The sequence below is a fragment of the Apostichopus japonicus genome, chromosome 19 (genome assembly GCF_037975245.1).
Source record: "Apostichopus japonicus isolate 1M-3 chromosome 19, ASM3797524v1, whole genome shotgun sequence".
NCBI lineage: Eukaryota > Metazoa > Echinodermata > Holothuroidea > Aspidochirotida > Stichopodidae > Apostichopus > Apostichopus japonicus.
Window position 1 is genome coordinate 19,932,836 of NC_092579.1, and position 25,019 is coordinate 19,957,854.

The following is a 25,019-nucleotide window of genomic DNA, read 5'->3' on the forward strand; positions in this document are numbered from 1 at the left end:
AAACGATCCCTTACCCCATAAACAACTAGTCCCAAAATATCAACGTAATAACTAGTTACATAGTTGAAGGTGACATACTTTTACATGAAAGTTTGGAAGATACTAGCATAGTTTATTTTTAAGTAGTTATTTTGCTACAAAGGACTAGGAGGAAAGGGGGGGGGGCGTTTAGACCGAATTACTAGAAAATCTGTATAGCAACCTTCAGATTTGACAGAACCTTGGGCGTTTTCTTCCACAGGCTGAGAAGTCCAGGATCATAGGGGAAGTTATAGCAGACCTTTTGGAAAAAATAAGCCAAGTCAGAACATAGACATACAAACCAAATGAACATCACCAAACTGATACACCCTCAGCCTTGGTTTCCATACTATGGGATTGTTAACCCATAGGGTTACTCTACATAAGAAAGGAGAAGGCACTTACTGCTCCAGACCGGAAGTTGCAAGCCATTCGAAGAATCCATGTATTGTAGATATCAAACGTTTGATTAATCCATGATATTGTGTCTCATTTAGATTGTACGGAAAGAATTATAACTTTGGGTCTTTTTCTTGATTCTCCATTTTTTTTCATACTTTCTTGCCAAATTAATTAATGAAGGATCTTTTACGATTTACCAAAGAAACATGGCTTATTCATTGGCTGACACAATTTCTTCAAGGATGGTCTAGACAAGTTAAGTTCGATAAAAGGTTATCGGAAATGTCGGAAATAAAGGTTGATGTGCCTCGGGGGGGGGGGGGGGGCATTATCTGCTATATTATTTACTATGTATACTGATGAAATTAGGTCAAATTCACACATTTCTATAACAAAATATGCCGATGATACTGCTGTATCATGCACAATTCCTAAGAGATCTGTTGAAACTGACCAATGAAATTATCAGTGTTCTGTTAATGACACAGTTCCAACATTTGACCGCAAGACTTTATTGCGTAACCCCCAAAATAAAGGAAATTTGTTTTTGAAAATAAAACCATAAAATATGAATGTCTCATTCTATCAAGATCGTAACGTATTGTTATTGAGGGATCTGATGTGGCTAGAACCTCTAAAAACTGGGAGTATACAGCGACGACAGTTTGATCTTTTCTTGCAACGTATCAAGGTATTAAAAAAGTATATTATACAGTATCTAGTGTGGCTTAAACGTTGTGTCTTTCTTTAACCAAAATGCTAAGGAAAATGTTTTCGATACTATTATACAACCTGGCACATGTGATCTATACAGTGCCTGTCTGGTACCATTTTATATTACAAGAAAGCAAAGAAAGAAGAATAAAGTTTCTTCAATACACATCAGCTATATTTAATTTAGATTACAATATACTTTTAGAAAAAGTAAATGCTGCTGCAAGAACTGAGTTTACGAGAATGGCAAATAAGATTCATTACTGCAGTGATTAGAATCAACCTTTGTATACTGTACTAAAAAGTCTCTTGCCCAAATCGAGCACAAATCACCACAGAATACCGAACGTAAGTTTACAGAAACTCATTTATTTACCATGCTGCTTTATACATACCATCCGAGCACTTGTTTGTTGTAGTCTGTTTGTTAAATCATTATATATTAACTTTTGTATGTGTAGATGTATTTGATATGATATCCAATCATCTTAACATTTTTCCCTCTATTATATTAGTTATTCTTGGACTGTTTGTTGAAGTCTGTTATATCCTTTTATGTATTAACTTTTGTATGTGTAAATGTATTGGATATGATATCCTATCATCTTAAAAAAAAATCACCTTTTATATTAGTAATTCTTCTTGTTGAGGTATTTTATGACTCCTCTCTATAAATTTTATATGTATAATGGAAGAAAATAAAAAAGAGAGAACCACATACTATTGTACAACTTGGAAACACTTGAACAATGGCACAGTTGTTTCCTTCTTTAAATCCGAGGATTCACACGAGGTTGGATATTATGAATGTGCCATGTGAGCGTAAGAAAAATTTCACATTCCGTTTAAGTGAGTAGTATATTGGAAAAGCTTCCAAAAGTTTTGAAGGATACTTACAAACGATTGTCAGAGACAATTGACCTAATACACTAACTTGAAAATGAAGAATTGCACACAATTTTAACAGATTACGTCACTGGAACTATTATTTTTGCAACTGAATGTGTTCACATTTCATCATATCCCTTGTCTATGTTATACAGTAGAAAATGGTGGGGGTTCTTTTAAAATAGGACCCATATGCCACCCTTCCAGCAGCCAGCTCTCCTTGCCCTCTATATCACCTCCCCTCATCATGTTCGACCCCATCCATGTCACTCAAGAAAAAATGACTAAAACACGTATGTTGATACCTGCGTATAACCCATGGGGACAGTGTTTGGGTTGTGTATTTGTGACGTCTTAGAGGTCGTGCACTGACCTTAATGGAGTGTGACTACTCCCGGTTTTGCAATTTCCCAAGATCAGGCCCCGAAAAATCCCAAGGACACTGTACTGTATGGATATCTAGCGATATCTAGTGATGAAAATCCCAAGATCTTTCCTTAACTGGAGGCACATAGAGAATCCAAGCCTTCAGTGTGTATTAAATGAACTTGAAACTGTGTGTCTTTCGAAATGAAAAGAATGTGGGGCATTGCACAGTAATCAGATAAAAGTTATTTATTTCAGTCTCATTTCAATTATTCGAATTTTTAAAGCAAACAGCAGATATCACATCATATCAGTGAGCATGAAAATGGCGTTCTAGGATGAACAGCCTCTAAACTGTCTATGTGTGTAGTGTTCGGCTTCGGAAATATCTGGAATTTTTTCATTTCCTTCGACGAAACAAAGTTTTATAGTAGCTGCTATAAGAGGTTTTTATAATTGTACACCAATACATTAACTGTCTGAATTTTCGAAAATTCCCTGACCAACATTCTTCATCATACTTTCCTCTACTCGTGCAATTTTGACCGGTCTGTTAGGGGTTGAAGGAGGTTTTTCTATATTGATTGTCCATAGATGAAAATCCGTCTTAAACAGTCATGACATATTGACAAACTCAACTGCGTGGTGATAGATGCTTTGATGTAATTTTGAAATTTAACAACATGAAACAAACTAACAAGAACTCCATTGTAAATTGTTTCATATTTCCTTTTATTTTATTTCTCAATGTACAGATACTCTTTATGTTTCTTAATGACACTGTGCTTTGAATTAATTAAACTGACAGACATAATTTATCTGTTAGAAACCAATATTAATAGTCATAAATGGCCTTGTTATACACAGCCCCACTCAAAGTTGTCGAAATATTAATTTGCAAAAATTATTATTGACATTTCTTTTCAAATTATTAAAAATGAAACCAATAAATTAAATGTTGTCACTGTAATTTAAAGACAAATTGTAATAGAACTTTTTATCGTCAAACGACAATGTAAGTAATATTTTCGATCTGATGTCAATTTAGTGGTCGGGTTGTCAATATCAAGATTCGAGTGAGAATTTTGCACAGTGTGTCAATTACAACTTACTGTAAGAAAATTCTTAAAATGTAAACCAAGATTACTACATTACAAACTGAAGTTACCAAACAATCAATTAATCAATCTATAAATTAAAACAATGACTCAATCAATCAATCAAGCTGTATTGATTGTACATTCAAATTTTGATTGTATGTTATTGCGAGCACATCGATTTCCTTGCTTTGTGGTGATTAAAGTGTCCAGTGTCTTCACATCGTAAAGGAAATAAAACTTACCAACTTACATATTCCCGACATTTCATAAAATTTGGAGAAGATATTTGGGTTAAAACTCCCTTAACACTCAACCGATCGAATATGCATGCTGCCGAACAATGTATTTTTGAAAAATCATAACTTGAGATAGGAATACACTTAGAGAACTTCCCATAGCTTTATTTTTGTCCAGAAAGCAGCCTGCACCAATATACCACCTTTTTCTGAGGGGGGTCATGTGGACTTTTTTCTTTTGTTTTTAGCTTCAAAGATTTGTTTACATTAAAAAAATTGTCGTTTTTTGACATTTTGACCCCTTTTAAAAAAAATCGTGAGACCAGTAAAAACCTTCAGTCAACTAAACTCATCAGTTACAACTAGCTATAACACAAAATAAGACTCAAATCAGGAGCCTAAAAGACATATGTAGATATATGGCTCTGCACACTAGAGAAGCTATAACAGCTTCCTCCATTGGGTCACCTGAAATCTTGAACACATCAAAACCAAATTTTCCAATGGCGTTTATATATTTTCTTCTTTCGTGATATTGAATTACTTTTGTGCAGTTTCATTGGTTTCAGAAATAATTGTGTGCGACACCGAGCTATACTAACAATCTCATGACTTACCCATGAACTCTAAAAGTAAAATAATTCAATCACTTGCAATCCTAGAAATTCTGGCTAATCACATGCTCAATGCAAGGAGAATAGGCTGTATGCCAGTAGATAAAAGTTGTATGCCAGTAGATAAAAGAAATAAAGTAAAGGCAATGGTATTTTTTCTGCCCGTAGATACTGAAAACCTAAACCACATGGTTAGTCGGTTAACGACCGTCAGTCAAAGAATCAACATGACTCACATACCTGACATAAGCCCTGTATTATTGCAGCTCATTGTCATCAAAATATTATAAGTCTGTGGTTAATAATCTTCAGTCAAAGAATTAATCTGCATGATTTCTGTCCCTAACATACAGTATAATGCCCTGTATTACAGCCGCTTATTGTCAAGTATCTGATTGGCTCGTTCTCAAAAGCTTGTACAGTTAAAACTGGTGTGTGTTGTAATTCGGGAAAATGCCAGTGAAAACCTGATTTTAACCAGTGATTTTTAAAGCACTTGGATTTTTTTTTTCTTGCAAAGCAGCTACAATTATGATATATCAGGCCTAATTTTTATTGGCCTCGAATTTACTAAAGACCATAAATCAAACCTTGGGGGATTCCTCTTGAACAATTCTCCACATCCAACAGCTTATCAATTGCACTATGCATACATCACCCAGTTGGGACAAATTTTTCTATACTGTAGTGTCATGTCCTGCTTCAGAGCACTCATATTGTCAGTACGAGCAGTATGAATATCATGTTTCTATCAGATCAAGGTTAGGAACTGTTTGTACTGAAAATACCAGTGCTTTGAGAGCATGATATTGGGGTACAGTTTAGAGAGGTATTAGCATTAGGAAATTGTCCCAACTGGCTGGGATATATAATGTTTCATGAGTATTAATGACACTTGACACTCCATTGTCAGCACTTAATCATGTATACATAAAGTCAAGGGCGTAGGAACTGGGGGGGGCTGGGGGGGTGCCAGCCCCCCCAGTGAAAAATGTGGAGGGGCGGAAGTATCATTCCGCCCCCCCGCTTCGCAAGTCAGAAAACCCCTTTTTCATTTCCAAATGAGAAAAAAAAATCTCATTTGGAGCACCAAATTGCATCTAAGGCCAGGTGAAAATACAAAATTAAGTTTACAAAATGGAGTGGGTATTGAAGTGTGCTATATTGCACCAAATTGCATCTGAGGCCACCTGGAAATGCAAAAATTTCCAAAAGGGGAGGGGGACACCCCCTCCCCTTAGACCCCTCCCCTGGGCCGGCCATCAGTCTTCAGCCCCCCCCCACTCAAAAGTACCTTCCTACGCCACTGCATAAAGTGTTCAACAATGAATACATGTTTCATGATTTTTCATGACACTTGACACTTCATTTTCAGCACTTAATCATGTATACATAAATTGTTCACTAATACTCATTAGCATTGACACTTCATTTTCAGCATTACTGCTCATGAATAAACAATGTTTCATGCATATTCATGACACTCTATACTCGGCAGTATTACCGTTCATGATCACCTGGCTTGCACGTCTCCGATAAGTTCATTTAATCTAAAGAATTCCTTCTCTGCTCTCTTCATCTTGTTCTCTTGAAGTTCTTGAATGTTTTCTGCGAATAAATGTTTCAAGGTCGGCATGAACCGAGGGAGCATGGATACCTCCGACAACGAAAACTGAGAAAGAAAGGAAAATATAACCAAAGTAAAGACACTGTGAAAGAACGATGGAAAGCATAAAAGAAAAAAACAACAAGTGAATATTTAACACAAATATGATGAGAAAGTTAAAGGGTGTGAAGACTCCCGCACAAAGAAACGTCTCATGCCGGTAATCTGACCTAGTTTCGAATGAGGTGTAACAGAAGTGTTAGACACCACCATCGATCCTAGAAAATTCACACACAGCTTGCTAACGTAGGTAATTAGACACTAGTGTACAGTCAATACATACAGCTAGGGTCAATACCCATTACACAGTGTACATAGATGGACATCTTAGGTCTAGATAAAAGATAACAAGGTTCACATTTCATTACTGTCTCCATTTTGTAGCGACAAGAAGAAAACCTTCACTTGCAAGCAACGGAAAGTTAACTTTTAGAGCCCGGCACACAGTTTGGGGCGAGTCTTCAATGCCTTTAACTTGTTGGTATTGACAAAGTACGCCCTGATTCAGAATCACCACTCACCCTCATAAAATCAAACGCGATGCCGACCTTTCCACTGACTCCATCTGGTAACAGAGGCATCTTGGGATACCTTTGACTGAAATGTGTTAGGATGATGAACCGTGCATTCATTCTCTCTCCAACGTCTATTGCCTGTGACATCATACTGAGAGAAAACAACAAACAACGAAAAAATTAAACAAATCTGACTATGCTAGAGAAATCGCATCCAGTACATTGATGATGGCAGTAATAATGTGAAATAAAAGTCCCTTAGTAAACCAAGGGTGAAGCCAGGATTTTATACAGGAGGGGATTTGCTAGGGGGGTCGTTGAAGCCAACCCCATATAGGGAGGTCCCCCCCCTAGCAAAACCTGAAATTTTTCAAGTCAAATGGCACATACCAAGGCATATTTTACACAATAATTTAGGCCCATATATAAGGAGGTTAGAAAGCTTGCTCTTGGATTTTCCTGTACGGAGCTTCTCCTTCTACGACTAATTTAAAACAGTTAGAATAAACGCTATTTTATTACACTGTAAACTTCATAACAGGAAGCAGGAAGAGTTAATTGCAGTATGAATTTCATGTGAATCTGTAGACCATATTTCAAAAATAACAAAACTAATTCTAAGCTGTCTCGGAAATATGTACATTTTTTTCCAGTCTTAACTACTACCGTTAAAGAGGCTGGAATTTGTTCGGCGTCTTAATTCACATAATTAACCGTGTTCTTGTCTAAAATCCCTTCAAGAAAAGAAGTTTAGAGCGTCCTTTCTCTATCTTTCATTTAAACAGGAGTACAAAATCTTCTCGAACATAAAACGACATCCTGTATATTTAAACATTTTGCTATTTCTCACAGCTCTCTATCTTCTTTGATCATCTTCTTACTTCAATCTAACTGATTGAAATCCAATCTAATTCTTTGGAATTAATCACTATTCTATTTTACATTTTACTTTTAACAGATCATGCAATCTTTTCAATTCCTAACAGTCAACTCAATATTTCATTATTTAGTCTGTCAGTTTTGGTTTTAACATTGACACCAGGCATTTGTGATGTTATCTCTTGTGCTGTGTTAAGGAGAAATTTGAGAATTTTTAATCGACACAAGATAGAGAGAATCTTATTTTTCTTTCCTTCCTCACCTGTGTTTTTTAATGACTGCTTCTTCATCCATGCCATCCTCTAAAGTTGCTTCATGCAAGAGTAAGTCAGCATCTTGGCCTGGGAGAAAGAGGCAAGAAGGAGATGCTGTTGATAACTCTTGTCTTTCACACAAGGTTTCCACATTTTTCAACAAATCTGCCACTCTATTCCGAATGACATGTGTCTACCATTGCATATGCATTAATGCAGACTTGCACAGCTTGACAGGTACCCTAGCCTAGCCTTACCCTCACCTGATGTTACTTAGGCATCACATGGCATTGTATCACATGGCACATGGCATTGTATCACCTGGCATTGTATCACCAGAGTAGCAATTTTCCATCCCTGCTGATGGCAGACTACCAGCCTGTTTGCATTACTGCATTGCCTGACATGTACCCTAGCCTAAACTAGCCTAACCCTCACCTGCTGTTACTAAGGCATCACATGGCATCGTATCACCAGAGTAAACAATTTTCCATCCCTCCTGATGGGTGACTACCAGTCCGTATGCATTACTGCAGTGCCTGACAGGAACCGTTTCAAACTGAAAAACAACAGCATGCATCTTAGTGAAAAATGTAATCAATGTCATATGAACCTTTCAATCTGTATAAGACTGGTGTAGCAATTTAATCCCAGGACACATCATTGTATTAATGAAAGAAGAAGAGAAAGGAAACAGCTCTCACTGCATTTTTAACCTTGTCTTATACGTGTTCATAGACTATCCCACCCCATAGCAGGGGAACTCTGTCTTAACCTACCAGGAGAACTCTGCCTTACCCTACCAGGAGAACTCTGCCTTACCCTACCAGGGGAACTCTGTCTTACCCTACCAGGGGAACTATACCTTACCCTACCAGGGGAACTATACCTTACCCTACCAGGGGAACTCTACCTTAACAACATGAATCTTCCATCATATATTACATGGCTGTACATCACTTCTAGAACTACAAGTCTTTTTATACTAGTCAAACTATGCAGTGTCCAATTTGCCCAACAGAGCAAATTTAGGTGCCGTGTCATGAGTAGTATGTTAATTGGAGGTGGGAGGGGGCAAGGGGGCTGCAACATCAGGCTGCGTAGGACATAATCTTTGATGCTGTGCGGTTTCACAAAATCAAATTGTCAATTGCTTTGCCAATATAACCACAACACCCTCCAAGCTGGTACAACCCAGAGAGCAGGAATGTGACTTAATCGGATCCTCCAAATTTCATATGTTAGTGTTAATAACATTTTACCTTCTTCAAACTTAGTTTGTTCAACAGAGTCTCCTCATGTCTACTTCTTTCCTCAGCTGAGTTGGTCAAATCTCCATTTTCAATGAACCTAATGAAGAAAGCAAGCACAAGAAAACAACACATGTCAATAGAGGCCAAGCTCTCCATTTGACTCTTCAAACATGTTTTGCTTAAACTTTGACACATTTGTGGTAAAGCTTAGAGCACTTTCAAACTGTTGCATCAAAACTTTACTGCACGATTGCTCTTTGACCTTATGATTATGCACTAAGCCATTTTAACCTTTGCCTCGTTGATTGATGTCTTAGCAGCGTGATGTTGCTGCAAACTGATTGGTCCTTTTTTGTCTCATCTTGTATCCAAATATAGTATTTGATTGGCTGGAAGTTCTTCACCCTCATGTTTCAAATTTAGTCAGTCTTGCTGCAAATCTCGAAGGCATAATGCCTCTGTGCTGTGCAGGTCAAAGTGATCATTGATTTCGATGGATTGCGATCAAATCACTGACCGAATAAACACAACAAATCAAATATTCTGGCTTCTGGAGTGACTCTCTGTTTTTGGTGATATGTTATCATTCGATCCCTACTTGGCAGGCTACAAGGGATCAATATTGATTTGATAAATTTCAAGAAGGGACTGATACAACACAATTGCATAATTTATATATATATATCTGTCCATCCATCTCTCTGTGTGTCTTTACATCAATCCATTCTCTATAGATCAACTTATTTATGAATTATAATTTTTTATCATTTCTAATTTATTGGAATTTAAAGTAAAATGATATTTCTTTGATCATGAATTTTCTGTTTAAACAGTATTATTTATAAAATAGTATAACAAACACTTGATCCCCCCCAGCTGTATTCAGAACTGCTGCACTTTGTTGATCAGTGTTTGAATTGATACAAGCTGGGAACAATACATAATACCTAACAATGAATTAATTTACAGATCTACAGGATTAGTTTAGCGTATCACATAATCTGTGGGTGCGAGTGTTGGCTTACTTGAGATGATGTATGATCCCTTCACAGAGCCTGTTATATTGATTCAACCAGATGAAAATCCTCTTAGGAGCTACAAGAATTAAAGGTTTGTTATTATTCTCCTTCAGCTGAAAGGATAAAAACAAAGCATAGAATATTAAGCAATGAATCCCTTCTGGCAGTCTGATATTGGTTTAATTAAACCGTGGATACATGGAATTCAGGGAAAATCAAGTATTTTTTAAAAAATATTTTGGCAAACTTGAAACCTGAAATTCTATACACAGAGAACATGGTAGCTAAGCAAACATTCCAAATGTATCACAAGTCAATAATAAATCAACTGGAGGATCATAATAGTAAAGTAAAGCTTTTGAGTAGTATCTACCATAATGACATCATAGAACACTGTGATCAATTGCCTGGAAAAATCAAGAGCTTTAGCAGATCAAAATATGTTAAATTCAACCAATCATATCTTGAGTTCAGGGATCAGATATTGTTTAGGGGTTTCAATTATTATTATTCTAAGGTTTTGCAGTCTTGTTCGAGGCCAAGGCCCCCTCACACGACTTTACAACTTAACCCCTGGTCATTGGTAACTTGTCAAATGTGTGCACAATTCGAACAATCTCTCCTGGGGCACCACAGTGCACTTCATCTACGTGTCCCCTGAGGGACTTCCCATAGGGTGCAGCCATTAACAAGAACACACAACTATATTAACAAGTTACCTCGCAAGTCCCCAATTATACACCTGGGTGAAGAGAGGCAATGGAGACAAAGTGCCTTGCCCAAGGACACAACGTAATGATCTGACCAGGACTCGAACCTGCGAACCTTAGATCACAAGTTCACTGTCTTTCCAATAAATAGTGAGAAATAATTTTTCTCTTCCACTAAGTGAAGTGTCATTTTGACTGCGAACAGAATATAAAAAATACTGTGTAGCCGAGATGACATAATATACATTGTTAGGCTAACCATTTGACAATTTTTCACCTGGAAGAACCTAGTTCACATCTGTGTCTGTTTAATTTATGAACTGTCAATTCTGAAATATGATTCATATATTTATACTCACCATAAGTTTCTTCCAATACCGTAACACCTGCAACAGTCCCTGTAAAATGTGTAAAATGCCAAGGTTGGTCACATTTAATCTTATTAAAAAAATGTAAATTCCAAAAAAATCCAAACAAATGTGGTATTATTTCAACTGAAGATTGAAACATTTTCCAGCCACTGCATAAATTTTCATAGATAAATATCATTAAATTACATAAAAAGAAATTAACAAAAAGTAAAGGAATTTTTGTTTATTTGAGTACAATGGCAATGTTATTTGTTATTTATTGATAAAAAATATGGCACAGCTACCCTAATACAAGATTTTATCTATCTCTACGAAACAATACCTTGTAAGACATTTGAACCAGGCCAAGTCAACATGTTACCATCAATATGAAAGTTTTCTTTTAAATAAATGTTATGTACAGAGCTAATAACTGTATTGTTTTCCACCCGAATCTAATTAATGTCATTTTGAAACTAAACCAACATAACTGAAACATAACATGTGTATATTTCAAACCCATAATTCTCTGTTTTTAAACCAACAGCTTGTATACTGGGAAAACAATATAGTTCCTACTATATATCCTTACCTTTCTCCCTCCAGAATCGTGAATGAAAATGGGAAGTGTCATTAGAATGGCATTTCACCAGGATCCTCCCTCAACCTTCTCCTCCCCTCCCAACAACCCCCCCTTCCGCCAAATGTACAAACTATTACAAATACATTTTGTGTAATGTTTATATTTATAATTCCATACTTACTATGTGATGATCTGCATGTCTGTGTGTGATGAATATACAAGAGAGGTTGGATATGACCTGGTCAGTACGGTCGCCGTAGAAACGACAGAGTTGATTGAAAGTACCCTCGCCACAATCCATCAGGAGGTTTTGATTCTCACTTAAAATTAAAGGGATCACAAGTAATGAATGCTGAAGCACATCCATCTACCACCGACTATAAAGAATATTGATTCTATTTATTTCAGTGAATGACATTTAACTTGATTAATATAATAGTCCAAGGTAAATTTGAAACGATTTTGGTTGTCCGAATAGCAAATTTTGTTGTCCTTTAAAAATGTAGCAAAATAACAAAGAATGACCAATATGTGCAGTATATGAGAGATGTGTACGTTGGTGCATGGAACAGCAATATGTTCACTGCAGGAGAGATGTGTAGGTTTAGTGAATGGAACAGCAATATGTACATTGTTGAAAGATGTGTAGGTTTGGTGAATGGAACAGCAATATGTTTACTGCAGGAGAGATGTGTAGGTTTGATGAATAGAACAGCAATATGCTCACTGCAGGAGAGATGTGTAGGTTTGGTGCATGGAACAGCAGTATGAACACTGTAGGAGAGGTGTTTAGGTTTGGTGGAGAGAACACCAGCTTTGGCCATTAAACACTCCCCTTCTGGTTGGAATCATAGGCCTACAACTATTTTTGATTTAATTTTCGTATCACCAAAAATTGGTGGAGCAGGATACCATATTTATCATTTTATCTATTTGGGGGGTATTAAGTAACAATCAATCTGAATTTGATGTAAACAACTAGTTGTCAGCCAGATGACCACCAAAGCATAGAAATTTGGTCATCTCAGAAGACTGGGCTATTGTTCAAAATTTGCCTAGCAGTCGGTTTTGCAGGTTATGACATTTCCTATTTTCTCAGTGACATTGTTTTGAACACTCTGAAGTGATGTCAACAGGCAATAAAACTCATTGCCATGAAAGGTAAATACAAAAAATCATATATTTTATGATCTCTTACCTCACGTGGAGCATAATTCCTGAGACATTCCGTTCTCTGTTTGGCATTGCTGACCCCGTACCGAAGAACACCACCTCCGGATACTTGGTGAATGGTTTAGATACTTTTGATTCCTCTGTAAACTGTGCTTTCAGATCTTTCAGACAGGCATCAAATTCCGAAAGTTCTGTCACTTCATCCAAGAACATCTGTGGGTCGTCAGTTTGAACAAATTCACTGAGAAACAGAAACCAAAGAAAACTAAATGGAAGATGTCATTTATGACTTGAAAAAAAAAGGTCCCATTCCCAATTTTATTTTCATCTTTACAAAATTTGCAAAATAACAATTAATTGATTATATTGACTAAACTCTTGTCAGACATTTTGTTTTGGAAGGCAAGAGAGATATCCCTTACCTGTCCCATCCTTTCATTGGTTTCAGACGGAACTTTTCGAAACTCTTGGCAAAGTGGATGTTTTTGCCGCGATTTTCCAACCCACTGGAAAAACTATTACAGGGGAAGATCTCTGGATGTACTAGGTTGAGTTTGGTCTGCACCCTGCGGCTTTTCAGATGAGTCACGCTGTGACAGTGATCTGTGCAGAAGATGTGCTCCACGGAGGGATCAAACCTGTCGATTGAAACATGAATGTATTTATCCAAATATATCAGAGATTTTACTGATAAATGTCTTTTTCTGTTGTTTACAAATGTTTTAATACATGATCCTGTACAAACATGAAAGGTTCACTAATAAAAGTGACTGGATTTCTAAGTCTAGCACATGGACACATATGGTTTATAGGCCTCATAAGTAAGACAAGATGCCATAGGAAAATATATACTGCATAGCCTCAATTTAAGAAAGTTTAAATTCATAACAAATATTTTAACAAAGACAAATGAGTTTTGTGATCCATATGTGCTCCAGAGAGTTGATGAAGCTATAATCAATTGTCTTGGTTAATTTATCACATTTCATAAAGCATGGGACCTTAGGCTTGGATCGAGGAGCTGACGTCATTATTGATGAACCTTAAAGGAGCACTCCAGAAACTAAACATATATTACAGGTTCAATCTTAAAATGTAGAATATTTATAGAAAAGTAATTAGTATTTCAAGTTTGCTTCCTTGGCTGAACTATGACACGTCCACGGCTATTAAAATGATTAATAAGAGAGATCCGTTAAAACTAAGTCGAAACTTTTAATTTTGTTCTATCAAATGAGAAGTCAATTACCTGTTCACCCAATCTTGGTATCTTTTATCTTCTTGAATTTTCATTGGGCAGATGTGGATGACCGCTGCTGGAGTATCACCATCACCCTCCATCTGATGTCTGCAGGAAGAAAAATATAAAAGAAAGATGTTACTGTTGCTACTAAGGAGGATTAAAATCAATTGCTTTTGGATTTTAAAAAAGCATATTGAAGATAACAATGTACAAGGACTTTCTCAAGACCAAGAAAAGAGGTTTTTTTTAAAAAAAAATTTCCTACTGTTTCCCAACTATACCCCGCTTTCCAGACTGTGTGGAACTACTGAATGTACAAATAACAGAGAAAGATTACATAACCATTCAGCACTTGATATCAAAACCATCTTTGCTTGCAGAGAAATAATTTATAAATACTGACCTTCTCAGAGCTTCATTCGACAGAAATGGATCTATGAAGTCATCAGACGGACACTCCAACACTAAAACAAAGAAGAATGATATTTATGGATATATAATTAATATGTAATCAATCATGTCAAGAAGCAAGTTTTTTTACTTGATACTTTTATCTTTTATCTAATGTGGCCATTATAGCATCTTTGGTAATGCTATGTAGTCCATTCAAAGAAAGTACATAATCCTCTGCTAAACATTTTCACAATGTAGACAGTATAATTAGCTGAGAAGTCTGGTTGACCTATGCTTCTTTAGCATTCCTTATGAAATTTCAAGGATATTTCAGATACAGCAAGCAGAGACCCCATGCAGCCATTTGTTTTTCAACCATGTTTCCACTTTGATAACTTTAGCATGAGATTTCATAGCATTCACAAATTTCCCAGGGTTACTGACCTCAGACCCAGCCTATCTACAAAATGTCTGTCTTATCTATTTTATGTTTTTATTTCTTCCTTATGCCTACATACCACATCATGTAATATTAGTGTGAAGCTGCTAACACATTTGCAAAGCAGGTACCCTAAAACGAAAGTAGTTGGAATGTGAATTTTTGTTAAATGTTTTCTGTATAACATTATCTTAAAATTCTTTTTTTGTAGCTTTAGTTAATTTTAGTATCATTTTGAGAAGGTGACTTTACATCTTACTGTGCAAAAAGAAAAAAAGAATCCAAAGTGATTTGCACAAAGCCTAGAATCACAAAGAAAGAGTGGAAAGACTGCTTCACAACATTTCCAATTCAATTTCTGTCTCCTAAATCTGTCCAAAACTTGCTAATGACTTGAAATGTGATGTCCTGAGGTAGATATGATTTTATGTTGCAGTAGCCCTCCCCCCCCCATCCCCTTCTTCCATACACACACACACACATCTCATCTCAAGTTATGTATATTATCAGGAGAGTAGCTCTCACCTATCATGACGGGGCCAATCTCTTTAGGTCCGACTACATCCTCTGGTCGAATCTGGCAGAGAAAATTCTAAAGTTAACTATGAAATAATAATAAAGGTGAAACCCTTTAACTGTTCTGACAGCCAAATAGTCTAATTACTAGAAAGATCACACTTTCAGTCCAAAGATTTATACTCAAATTAACCAAAAAGGCATGCATAGAGCACATCCTCTTGGAAGGTGTTGTAGACCCATGCTCCCTCAACCTTCTTCCTTGGCAACCAACATTTTGATTCCCTTAGGCTTGCAGTGGCCCATAAATTTCTAAGGCCTAAAATTACCTAATGTCTACTCCCTGGTTATTTTAAATTTGCACCGCAACTGTTTTAGATTTCAGTTGATTGCACAATGACTGATACTTTAGTAAACAACAGAAACCACACAAGAATGATCAAAACCTGGGCAACAAGTCACCACCAGACAGGAAGAAAGTTTACCACGAGAGAGACAACGGAAAACATTGCTTTGCAGATCATATTCATTGTCTGTTTCCACATCCCAGCTCACCACCCACCAGAAAAGCTTGGGAACCATTAAACGATGATTTTAGGCACAAAATTAAATTTGATGTCCAGGCTGGAATTTTATAACAGTTTTAATTTCTAAACAAGTGATGGTCATCAACTAAAGTGACTGGACTAATAAGTCTAACACACAGACCAACGAGTCAGTACCTCAGTTGCAACACAAACTGCAATGGGGAAAAAATATTATTTTATGGCCTCAACTGACATGTTTATAAAACATTACATACTTGTCAAGGACAAATGATGTTGATTGTCATCCAATGGTGCTCTGCTTTTTATGACAAGTTAAAAGAACATGTTTGGGTTGAGTTATATAGAATTGATAAAACAACCGATTAACGTTATTAAAAATTTACATTGACATCATCAGCATCGCTGAAGCCTTAAAGGAGCACTCCAGACTTTTAACATACATTAAAGTTATATTATTCCTCAATAGCTATAGAAGCATTGCTAGCATTAAATTATCTCTGATTTCCTTGAACTATGACATATCAACAAGATTAAAATTCTGCTGTAATCCTTTAAGTATACATAATTCTAAAGTCTTGACTACTTTCTTTTATTAAAGGTATGATGCATTGATTGATGTGTATTGATTGATTCAACAGTCCAGCGATACATTCTGTACAGATAGACACAGATTAAATAACCTCTACACAGCATTTAGTATTTTAGTTAACGTACCACTTGTCCGTCTTCTGTCGTTACAGAACCTCCCTTCTTTAATATACTGTACTGAGGACCTCTGATGAAAAAAATAATAATAATAATAATCATAAAAATAATTATAAAATAATCAAGAATGTGAAAGAAAAGTTTGATATATCAATAGGTACCTCTGTTGTCATGAGAGCAAACAGTACCCCAGTCAGATCATTAACTGAAGCTGGGTGACAACCGGTTCCAATTATACGGTTTTCTCTACTTTTTGTTTTTCATGCATGGCGCTAGTATTTGCACATGCATTACACACAAGTGCGTCTGTTCCCATTGACGCCCCAATATTGTTTATAACTGTTACACAGGCAAAAGGGGGCAAATCTTCCTGAAGGGTGCAGCTCAATTGGTTATCGGTCGATGAATGTTTGAAACCTTTGAAACATTAACGTTCTAAAGTGCAGACTAGTGTTGTGTATGTGTGCAGTGTGCAGTACTTTTATCCAAACTACATTCTTGAAAGTAAGATGAATAATTAATTAATTATATAATTAGAGTGAATTGGTTCCTTACGGTTTGAGACCGAGGGACATGGCTTTGTCTACCATGAGTTTGCCGTCTTTGTCATGAAGCTGTCGAGACGGGAAAAAAAGCTCATCAATATTATTGAGAGAACTACATTCTTAAAAATTCTTACAAACTTGCCACAATCACCAATGACCAACTGATCTGAAAGAACAGGTATTAATTGATGTACAACACTATCGACAAGACTCACATGTATGTGGAAAACGTATGGCTGAAGTAATTGTACGTGCAGCTTTAATAGACAATTGAATACAAATTGAAACAATTCTTGAATTTTCTGTGTAATACTCTTGGCTCTTTCCCAGGACTTAGAAATACCATTCCAGATTGATCATTTTTTGTGAATAAGAAAAGCATCATTTTTGCAGGCAGTAGTGTAATCCACAGATGAAATTAACACTTACCTTACCGATATAAGCCACATATCAAATGAACACTTACCTTACAGATGTAAGCCACAGAGATATTTCCAGGTGCGGACAGTTTACGTCTCTTTGACTCTGCGAGGTGGAAATACCAGAACAGGGAAGATGAAAGTACAGGTTATAACAGTTTTCAGATGAGTCGATATGGAAAAACAATCAACACTTTCAAATACATATTCGATATCAAAAGGTGACATTACATTGCACAGGTTTCCATCATAGCCAAATGAAAATAACAGTATTTAAATTAAGCTGATACTTAATGATTTAATATTTATAATTTCACCTTGGCAATAGAAGTTTCTCCATTTCAGATTTTCCTTACATTCACTTAAAAAGATCTCAAAACGTTCTTCCTTATTCCTTCACTTGTTATAACACTTTGTTTTTCTCTTATCATTGTATATTAATAATGACACATGTGATGGTGAAACCTTTAAAACAACCTACAGTATCTAGACAGCAATTTTTTTTCTTTTTTTGAATTGTTATGTCTAGATATCATAAATGAACAATTAGAGAGTTTGTTACCATGGTAACACATGATTGTGGAATACACATGCCAGTACTTTGCATCACAACATGTCAGTCACTAAACTGTGGTAGGTACAGTAAATTTACATGAGCCTAAGCTTTACAGCTCTCACACCATGATCGATATTTGATAAAACTGACCTTGTTTTCCCGCCTGAGGCTTCACCGTCATGCCTGATATCGTTGCTAGGGGATCTGCTTTCCTCTTCTTGGTATTCTGGTTTATTGGTATGTCTAGACTGGTGTCTTCAGTGTCCGAATTATCTGATAAATCATCAGCTATTGGAGCTATGAGCAGAAACAAAAGAGAAGGAACAAGAGTACTTTGGTATTATTCACAAATATCCTAAAACTGATTGCAACAAATAGTCATCTGTAAATTATACTTGTAACCACCAAATCTATGTCTTCCTCACAGAGCCGTTTAATCACATAATCTGATGCTCCTTAATGAGGATAAGATCTTCCTGGGAATAAGAATTTTTGGAAACATTAGTAGATAAATCCTTTTCACATTTGGAGGTTACACTGGATGAGCTTTAAAGCCTTGTTCACATTTGAGAATGCAACGAAGATCTAATAACACCTTTAAGTCGATAAACTTCTTAGCGAGCATCGTTCACATACTCTGGATCAGACTCTGCAATCAACTCCCCGAATCGTAATCTCACCTTCAGGGTGATCCCGATCCCATCAGGGATATCGAGATTGTAATTTGAAATGCTGTGGGGATCACATGCCCAGAGATCTCTGGATATTTGCCCTCGTCACTTCCACATAGACATAGGCCGGTGTGAGACGAAAGTTGGGCAAAAATAGCTACTTGACTTGTAAACAATTATTGTGACCTTTACACCCTGTATAATGGTAATACTGTTTCGTTAGACATTGATCCACCCACATCCAGGATTGGCTTAATTACCTCCCCGAGGGAAAGGAAAATCCTGATCCTCCTTTAGCTCTCAAAATGTGAACAAAGTCTTTTGCATACAAAGGTAGGCAGACCAATATCAACCCATTACCAGTGAGACCAGGTTTAATTTTAGCTAGGTGTTACGATCATCTCGCAAAGCATTTTATAAGTACCACTTTCCATGAACTAACAGTAATAACCTCAAAAGAACTAAAACCAGAATGCAAAAATGCATTGTGGTTTCGATGATGTAACATGAGCAGTTTTCTTCATGAATCTGATGTAATGTATAGTGAGGGTGTAAATGTTTACAAGGGTTTCACGATTTGACCTATGATGACCCAAAATGACCTTTGACCTCCACCAAAAACAATAGGTTCTTTAACTCAATGTGGTACTTCTACACACTACATTAGAGGCACTTTCCATGAACTAACAGAAAAAAACCCTCAAAACAATCAATAGTTGTGAATAGCTGGCTCATTCATATAAATTCATTCTTTATACATGTTTTAATTGTATGACAACAAAGCCAAAGGTTGATTACAACCCGCTAGCTTAGATTAAAGAAAAAAGAGATCTCCACTTACACGAAGAATTCGACATTAATTTGTCTCTCCGCTGCTCATCAGCTACAAGAGAACCTTGAAAAGAAAAGATTAAATTATTTTTATGAAAGACTGTAACAAAGCATATAGAGGTTAAACAATTGGAAATTAAAACATGTTGCTTTCTCTTCTTGAACTGTGAGAGAGGGAAATGCATAGCGATTGGAGAACTTCCCTAAACAGCATATTCATACTTTACATTTTTTACCTTTTAATTTATATATGTTGAAAAATGTGGTTTTCCCTTATAGCTAGTTTTCTGTTGTCAATTATAATTAACATGTCTAACAGTAATTTTGGTTTCAAAACTAACAACAGACTGATACCTCACATTGAAAATATCAAACAAAAATCAATTGTATAAAGCTTTAACTATTTCATATTATTGTATATAAAATCTATTGAATTAGTTGAAATGGTGGAAACAAATATTTTAATTCAAATCAATTAATTATTAATTTCATTACAGAAAAAAATGTGGAAATAATTGAGGAATAGACTCACTTTCAATAACCACCGGTTGGACAACCATAGTTTCATTTAGGAAAGGACCTTCTTCAGGAATCTTTACTTCTGTATAGAAAGGTCAAAATAATGTACAGGAAAATATGTATGTTGCCTTTATTTGGTGTCAAATTGAAATTGCTTTATTTATGTGTGGCAATATCAGAAGTACCAGGAAAAATCCACTATACAAAAAGATGTAAAACAATGACTTTAACTACTTGATAAATAGACACAAAATTCAAAGGAATCGATTAAGCACTACCTTGTATTTAGAACTACTGTAACTATAGACTGAACTTATAGTTTAAATTCAGAAAACATTTATTTGAAGTCTAACCTTTGACTTTTTCTGGAAAAACTCCAGACCCACCTTACATGAGAGGTGCATTCTACAAACCCACAGCCAAACTCCGCCACATGCACCCCCCCCCCCCCCCCCCCCCCCCGTTGTTAAATTGTTGGTACACCCTTTAACTATTCATAAGTAATGATTCATGCCACTATAAAAAATTTAAAAAATGGAATCTGCCTCCCACCCTTCCCTACCCTTGAAATTCTGTGCACATCACTGATTAGGAGTGTAACTTGTGGATGCTGATACTAACGATGGGGATAAAAATTCACCTGTTCCATCTGTTAATATGTAATAATCAATCAATCAAACTGAACCAATCACCTCCATTTTAAACTGGCGTAAGATTTCATCATGGCGTACCCGTTGATTTTGCAATGCATAAATCATTTCTGGTATTACAGTTTTGGATCATATTTAAATGCTCTATATAAACTGTCCTGTGATGTTTAGTAGAATTTAGAACAGAAATCCTTAAAATTGATAACTATTTTAGTGTGTATGTAAGTACTTGTATACATACAAACTTACCTAGTTTTAGCATATCTTGTTTTGCAAATATCTGTAGTGCCTGTACAAAGTCATTCTGAGAAAGCAAAAACATAAGAACAATATCAGAAGCAATCAGATTCCAAATTCCAACAGAAAATAAAAGCAGCATTCCCCCTTGCAGAATTAGAACAATTTTTCACCCTGCAGAGACTGTTTGGTAAGTTCTTTTTTGAAGTTTCCCTTCCTTCACAACAAGCCTTGCCAATGTTCTGTGTGACAACAGCCCCCCCCCCCCCCTCTCCTCAAACCCTCCTCCCTAAAATACCAAAGGAGAGTCTAATTGAACGTGACACTGCTACTTAAATTCACACTTCACTTTCCTTACCCCCAAATTGCAACCATAACTGATAGTACATTTCAGGGCCAATTTAACATTTATACTGTAGTTTGTTGCAGATTAATTGAATATTCAGTAGGCAAAAGCCCCATAATTAAGATGACAATGCTTTTATATTTTGCAACTGCAAACTTTGAAGCTTTTGACTAAACATTGCATCTGTACCTGTGTGATTTTGGCAGATTGAAGTGTAAACAGATACCATTTTTCTTTTCTTTTCTTCTCTCTTGCTTTTTTTTTGTGGCAGGTGGGGGTAAAGAGAGGAGCATTATATTTCCCCATGTGACAAATTTAATCCAAAATTGCAGCTTCAAATGTAAAATTTGACTAGCCCTATAGAATGGTATTGGATTATATGCCTGCTTTAGTTAAGGTACCTACCAGATTCTCTGGGCCATAGTAAGTTAGTTTAGGTAGCCCAACCTTCTTCAATGTTATCATCATTCCTGGAAGATCCAATTAAATCAAAGTAGTCGGTTGTTAAAGCTGTCAAAACTAAATTACTGTATTAAAGATGCATTGTATTTAATAAGGAATTAACAGCTTCAATTCAAACTAGAATATATGTTACAAATCTTTTACATTGATACGAAACAAGGTAACAAATATGTGATGGGGAAAAAAATAGATTAATTTCTCATGGTCAGGATATAAAGGTGTGCGATGGTACAGGCTCACTTAGAACAAACGTTGACTTTCAGTTCAACACCTGGCCAAAAAAAAAGGCTTGATGGGTTTTTCGTCCAAGCGTAACGCACAGGTCTTGATGTTTCTGTACAGCAGGCTTGTTTCACTACAGTGTGAAGTACACGCTCGTGGAGATGAAATTACGTAATTTTATCCCAATTAAATCCTCCTCATGAGGCTGTTTATGGTCATAAAATGACTCTCTCTCCAAATTATCACTGTCTATCTTTTAGTGATTGGATCCCCAGTCAATAATATTAAGTCTTTGAGGTATTAAGATCATCAACCACTTCTCCTGCTCTTCTTCTTTCAAATACAAAGAATGATCACGTTTAACAGCAAGTTACCCCACCTCATTCACACAAATGCACAGACACATGAAATAACAGGAGTTTATGTTGTACCTATTGCTCCTCCAAGATTGTCCCAGGTCATCCTGGTAAAGAAGATGTGCTCCAGTTTAGAGATGTTCTTTGTCCTGTGGGTTTGAGAGAAACGGATCACTGTGTAATGTTTGCGACTTTGACTTAAATACGTACAGTATATTAACACATCAGAAACTAGGAGTATGTGTTGACAGACTAAGCCGAAATGGAGAGAAAACTATTTCTAACGGTAAATATGTGAATATGCAGCAACAGTAGCTCATAATTCACCTCATTTTGTCGATATTTTTTACCACATCCAGCGTTATTATCATAAACATCTAATACTTTGCAAAATTATGGCACTCTGTGAATATAACATTAACACAACTGAAGCAAGTCCATATATTCACAAATCAACACTACCAGTACTTATTTGCTGCACTTTTTAAGTGAAATTACAAATAATAAAATTTAATATATAGAAAAATATAGAAATATATAGAAGCTTCAAAACTTAAGTAATACAGAAACGGCAGAATGAAGACAAAAGAAAATTTATTCCTTGTAATGTCTTACCCACATTCCATCATAAGTCTCTGAGTTCCTTCGCCACAGTTGAACAAATATCTGAAAAAGTTGGGAAATTGTTTACAACAGAAATTGAGTTTGAAATGACAGAAATTGGTAAGTTTAAAAAGAAATATTAAACGATCTGACGTAACCTACAGACTGGCAGAATAACATTCATTTTATGAAGTTTACCTGTGGCACAATATTGTGCCTTTCCTAGTTTATTAATATACTACATATCCCAATTAAAAGAAATATTTACTCCAAACATCAGTGGAAAACACTCAATGATGAATAGTCAGATATAACAGTTTTCCCAGCATTATGAAAAAGCTGTGGTGGTCCAATAACTTCCTCAATTTTAACACAGGAACCTTGAAGATAAATGTTTCTGTCAAACTAGAAAGCAAACAGTAAGTACTGCATATATTGCCACAATGTCCTTTATTTTCTAAAGCAAGGCCTTTAAGGAAAGCAAAAAATATTTGAAAGGTGCTGTAGCTTCCGATGACCTGGAGTCTCACAGATAGAGCTCTGCTTTCTGGTTGGCTCCCTGCAATCCCAGCCAAATTAGGGTACCTCCCCGCCCCCCCCTCCCACTGACTCCTCTCGCCACCATCAGAAAACCCTCCTACTTGTCCACCTCTGCAATCACAGTCCCTTTCTGAATTGGCCCCCACTAGTCTATTTTTCAAAAAAGCCACTGGCTTTGTAATGTTCAAGATCTCTGTTTTAAGCACATAAGGTCAAGTGAAGTAAAATTGTACAGTAATGCCTGGGGCATTTTAACAGCCTGGCATAAATATAAACTTTGGGGCATAGTTCTTAGACTCTACATACAGATGAGGGGGCAGAATTCTGTGACACTTTAAATCCAGGGACTGACATCTGGTCAGAGTGCTAATAGAGTTAAGTGATGAAAACCACAAAACATTTTATTCAAATTCACTCGATATCTCACACATATATCTTCAAGATTAAAATGTGCATGTTGCTTAATGATACATCATAGTTCTGTTAATGTCAACAGCATAGTTTACAATACCTTGTAGAGTCTGCAGCAACCAGCACTGAGGCTGGACTATCCCTGGTTCCTGATCCAATAATTTGGGCTGACACATTCACACTTGGGAACATTTGCCCACCCCTCTTCTGTCTGAGGCGAACATGTTTCAGTTTCGATGGGGCCTTCACCATATTGCTTCTCTTTAAATGAGGAGGCTGGGAAGCCATCGTCTGAACCGTAGTCAAACAATATTTGCTTGGCTGTTTTATAATCCTTGGTACAAAGACTCTTGATGTACGGCAATAAGCTCTTCTTAAATGATTAAGACTTATATTGACAAACATTTGGTTAGATTAACTTTGAATCTATAAGCTTAGATTGTCCTGTAAAACATACTCTTTACCTATAAACTGCTTACCATCCTTCAGCAAAATCAGAATAAGACTAACTTGAAGCTACAGTAATGTTCGAACTTGAAACCAATCAAAATTGCACCAACTAGGCTAGCCTAATGTTGCATCAGCAAAGAACTCTTCCAAAAGGATATTTTAAGACAGTTTAATTATTTATTGCACCATATGAGATAATGGATAATGGAACGTTTGTTGTAATATGTATACATGTCATAATTGATCCAATAAGGAAAAATCGACTTCTTGTTTCCTGCAAAAATGTCAATGTTCACTGTACGGCCGTATAGTTACTGTAGCAGGCCTAGACACTTCGAAACTGTTACGAAACGCGCAATGTATGCACGTTAGGCTCAATTATTAATGGTCAAATAGCGAAATTCGAGTAGTTACTAAACTATACGAATAAGGAACGTTCCTGACCATTTGTTACCACCGTATTGTGGAAAATATAGATCTCGTGCAACTGTAACCATCAGCGTAGGTAATGTGCTTGAAGAAGCGCAAAACGTGAAGGTAAATCTGAGAAACTTTGCATCCGATGTTGCAATGGTGAACTTGCTAAAGTCGTTTTCTGTGGTAGTACAGTAATA

At 36.2% G+C, this 25,019-nt stretch overlaps 1 protein-coding gene across 1 annotated transcript; it reads right to left on the reverse strand.

Moving 5' to 3' along the window:
- Window positions 1-5,600: 5,600 nt before the first annotated feature.
- LOC139960251 (zinc phosphodiesterase ELAC protein 2-like) lies at window positions 5,601-25,019 on the reverse strand. Its single transcript, XM_071958456.1, has 24 exons — window positions 24,056-25,019; window positions 23,017-23,067; window positions 22,477-22,550; window positions 21,767-21,831; window positions 21,028-21,082; window positions 20,142-20,210; window positions 19,620-19,673; window positions 18,258-18,404; window positions 17,599-17,657; window positions 17,143-17,201; window positions 16,597-16,657; window positions 15,344-15,395; window positions 14,390-14,450; window positions 13,993-14,091; window positions 13,166-13,381; window positions 12,769-12,984; window positions 11,752-11,890; window positions 10,997-11,035; window positions 9,934-10,040; window positions 8,918-9,005; window positions 8,094-8,214; window positions 7,664-7,742; window positions 6,529-6,673; window positions 5,601-6,013 (listed from the first exon to the last, which is right to left on the reverse strand). Exons 1-24 carry the CDS (start codon window positions 24,358-24,360, stop codon window positions 5,855-5,857), a joined length of 2,520 nt encoding a protein of 839 aa, XP_071814557.1. The 5' UTR covers window positions 24,361-25,019; the 3' UTR covers window positions 5,601-5,854.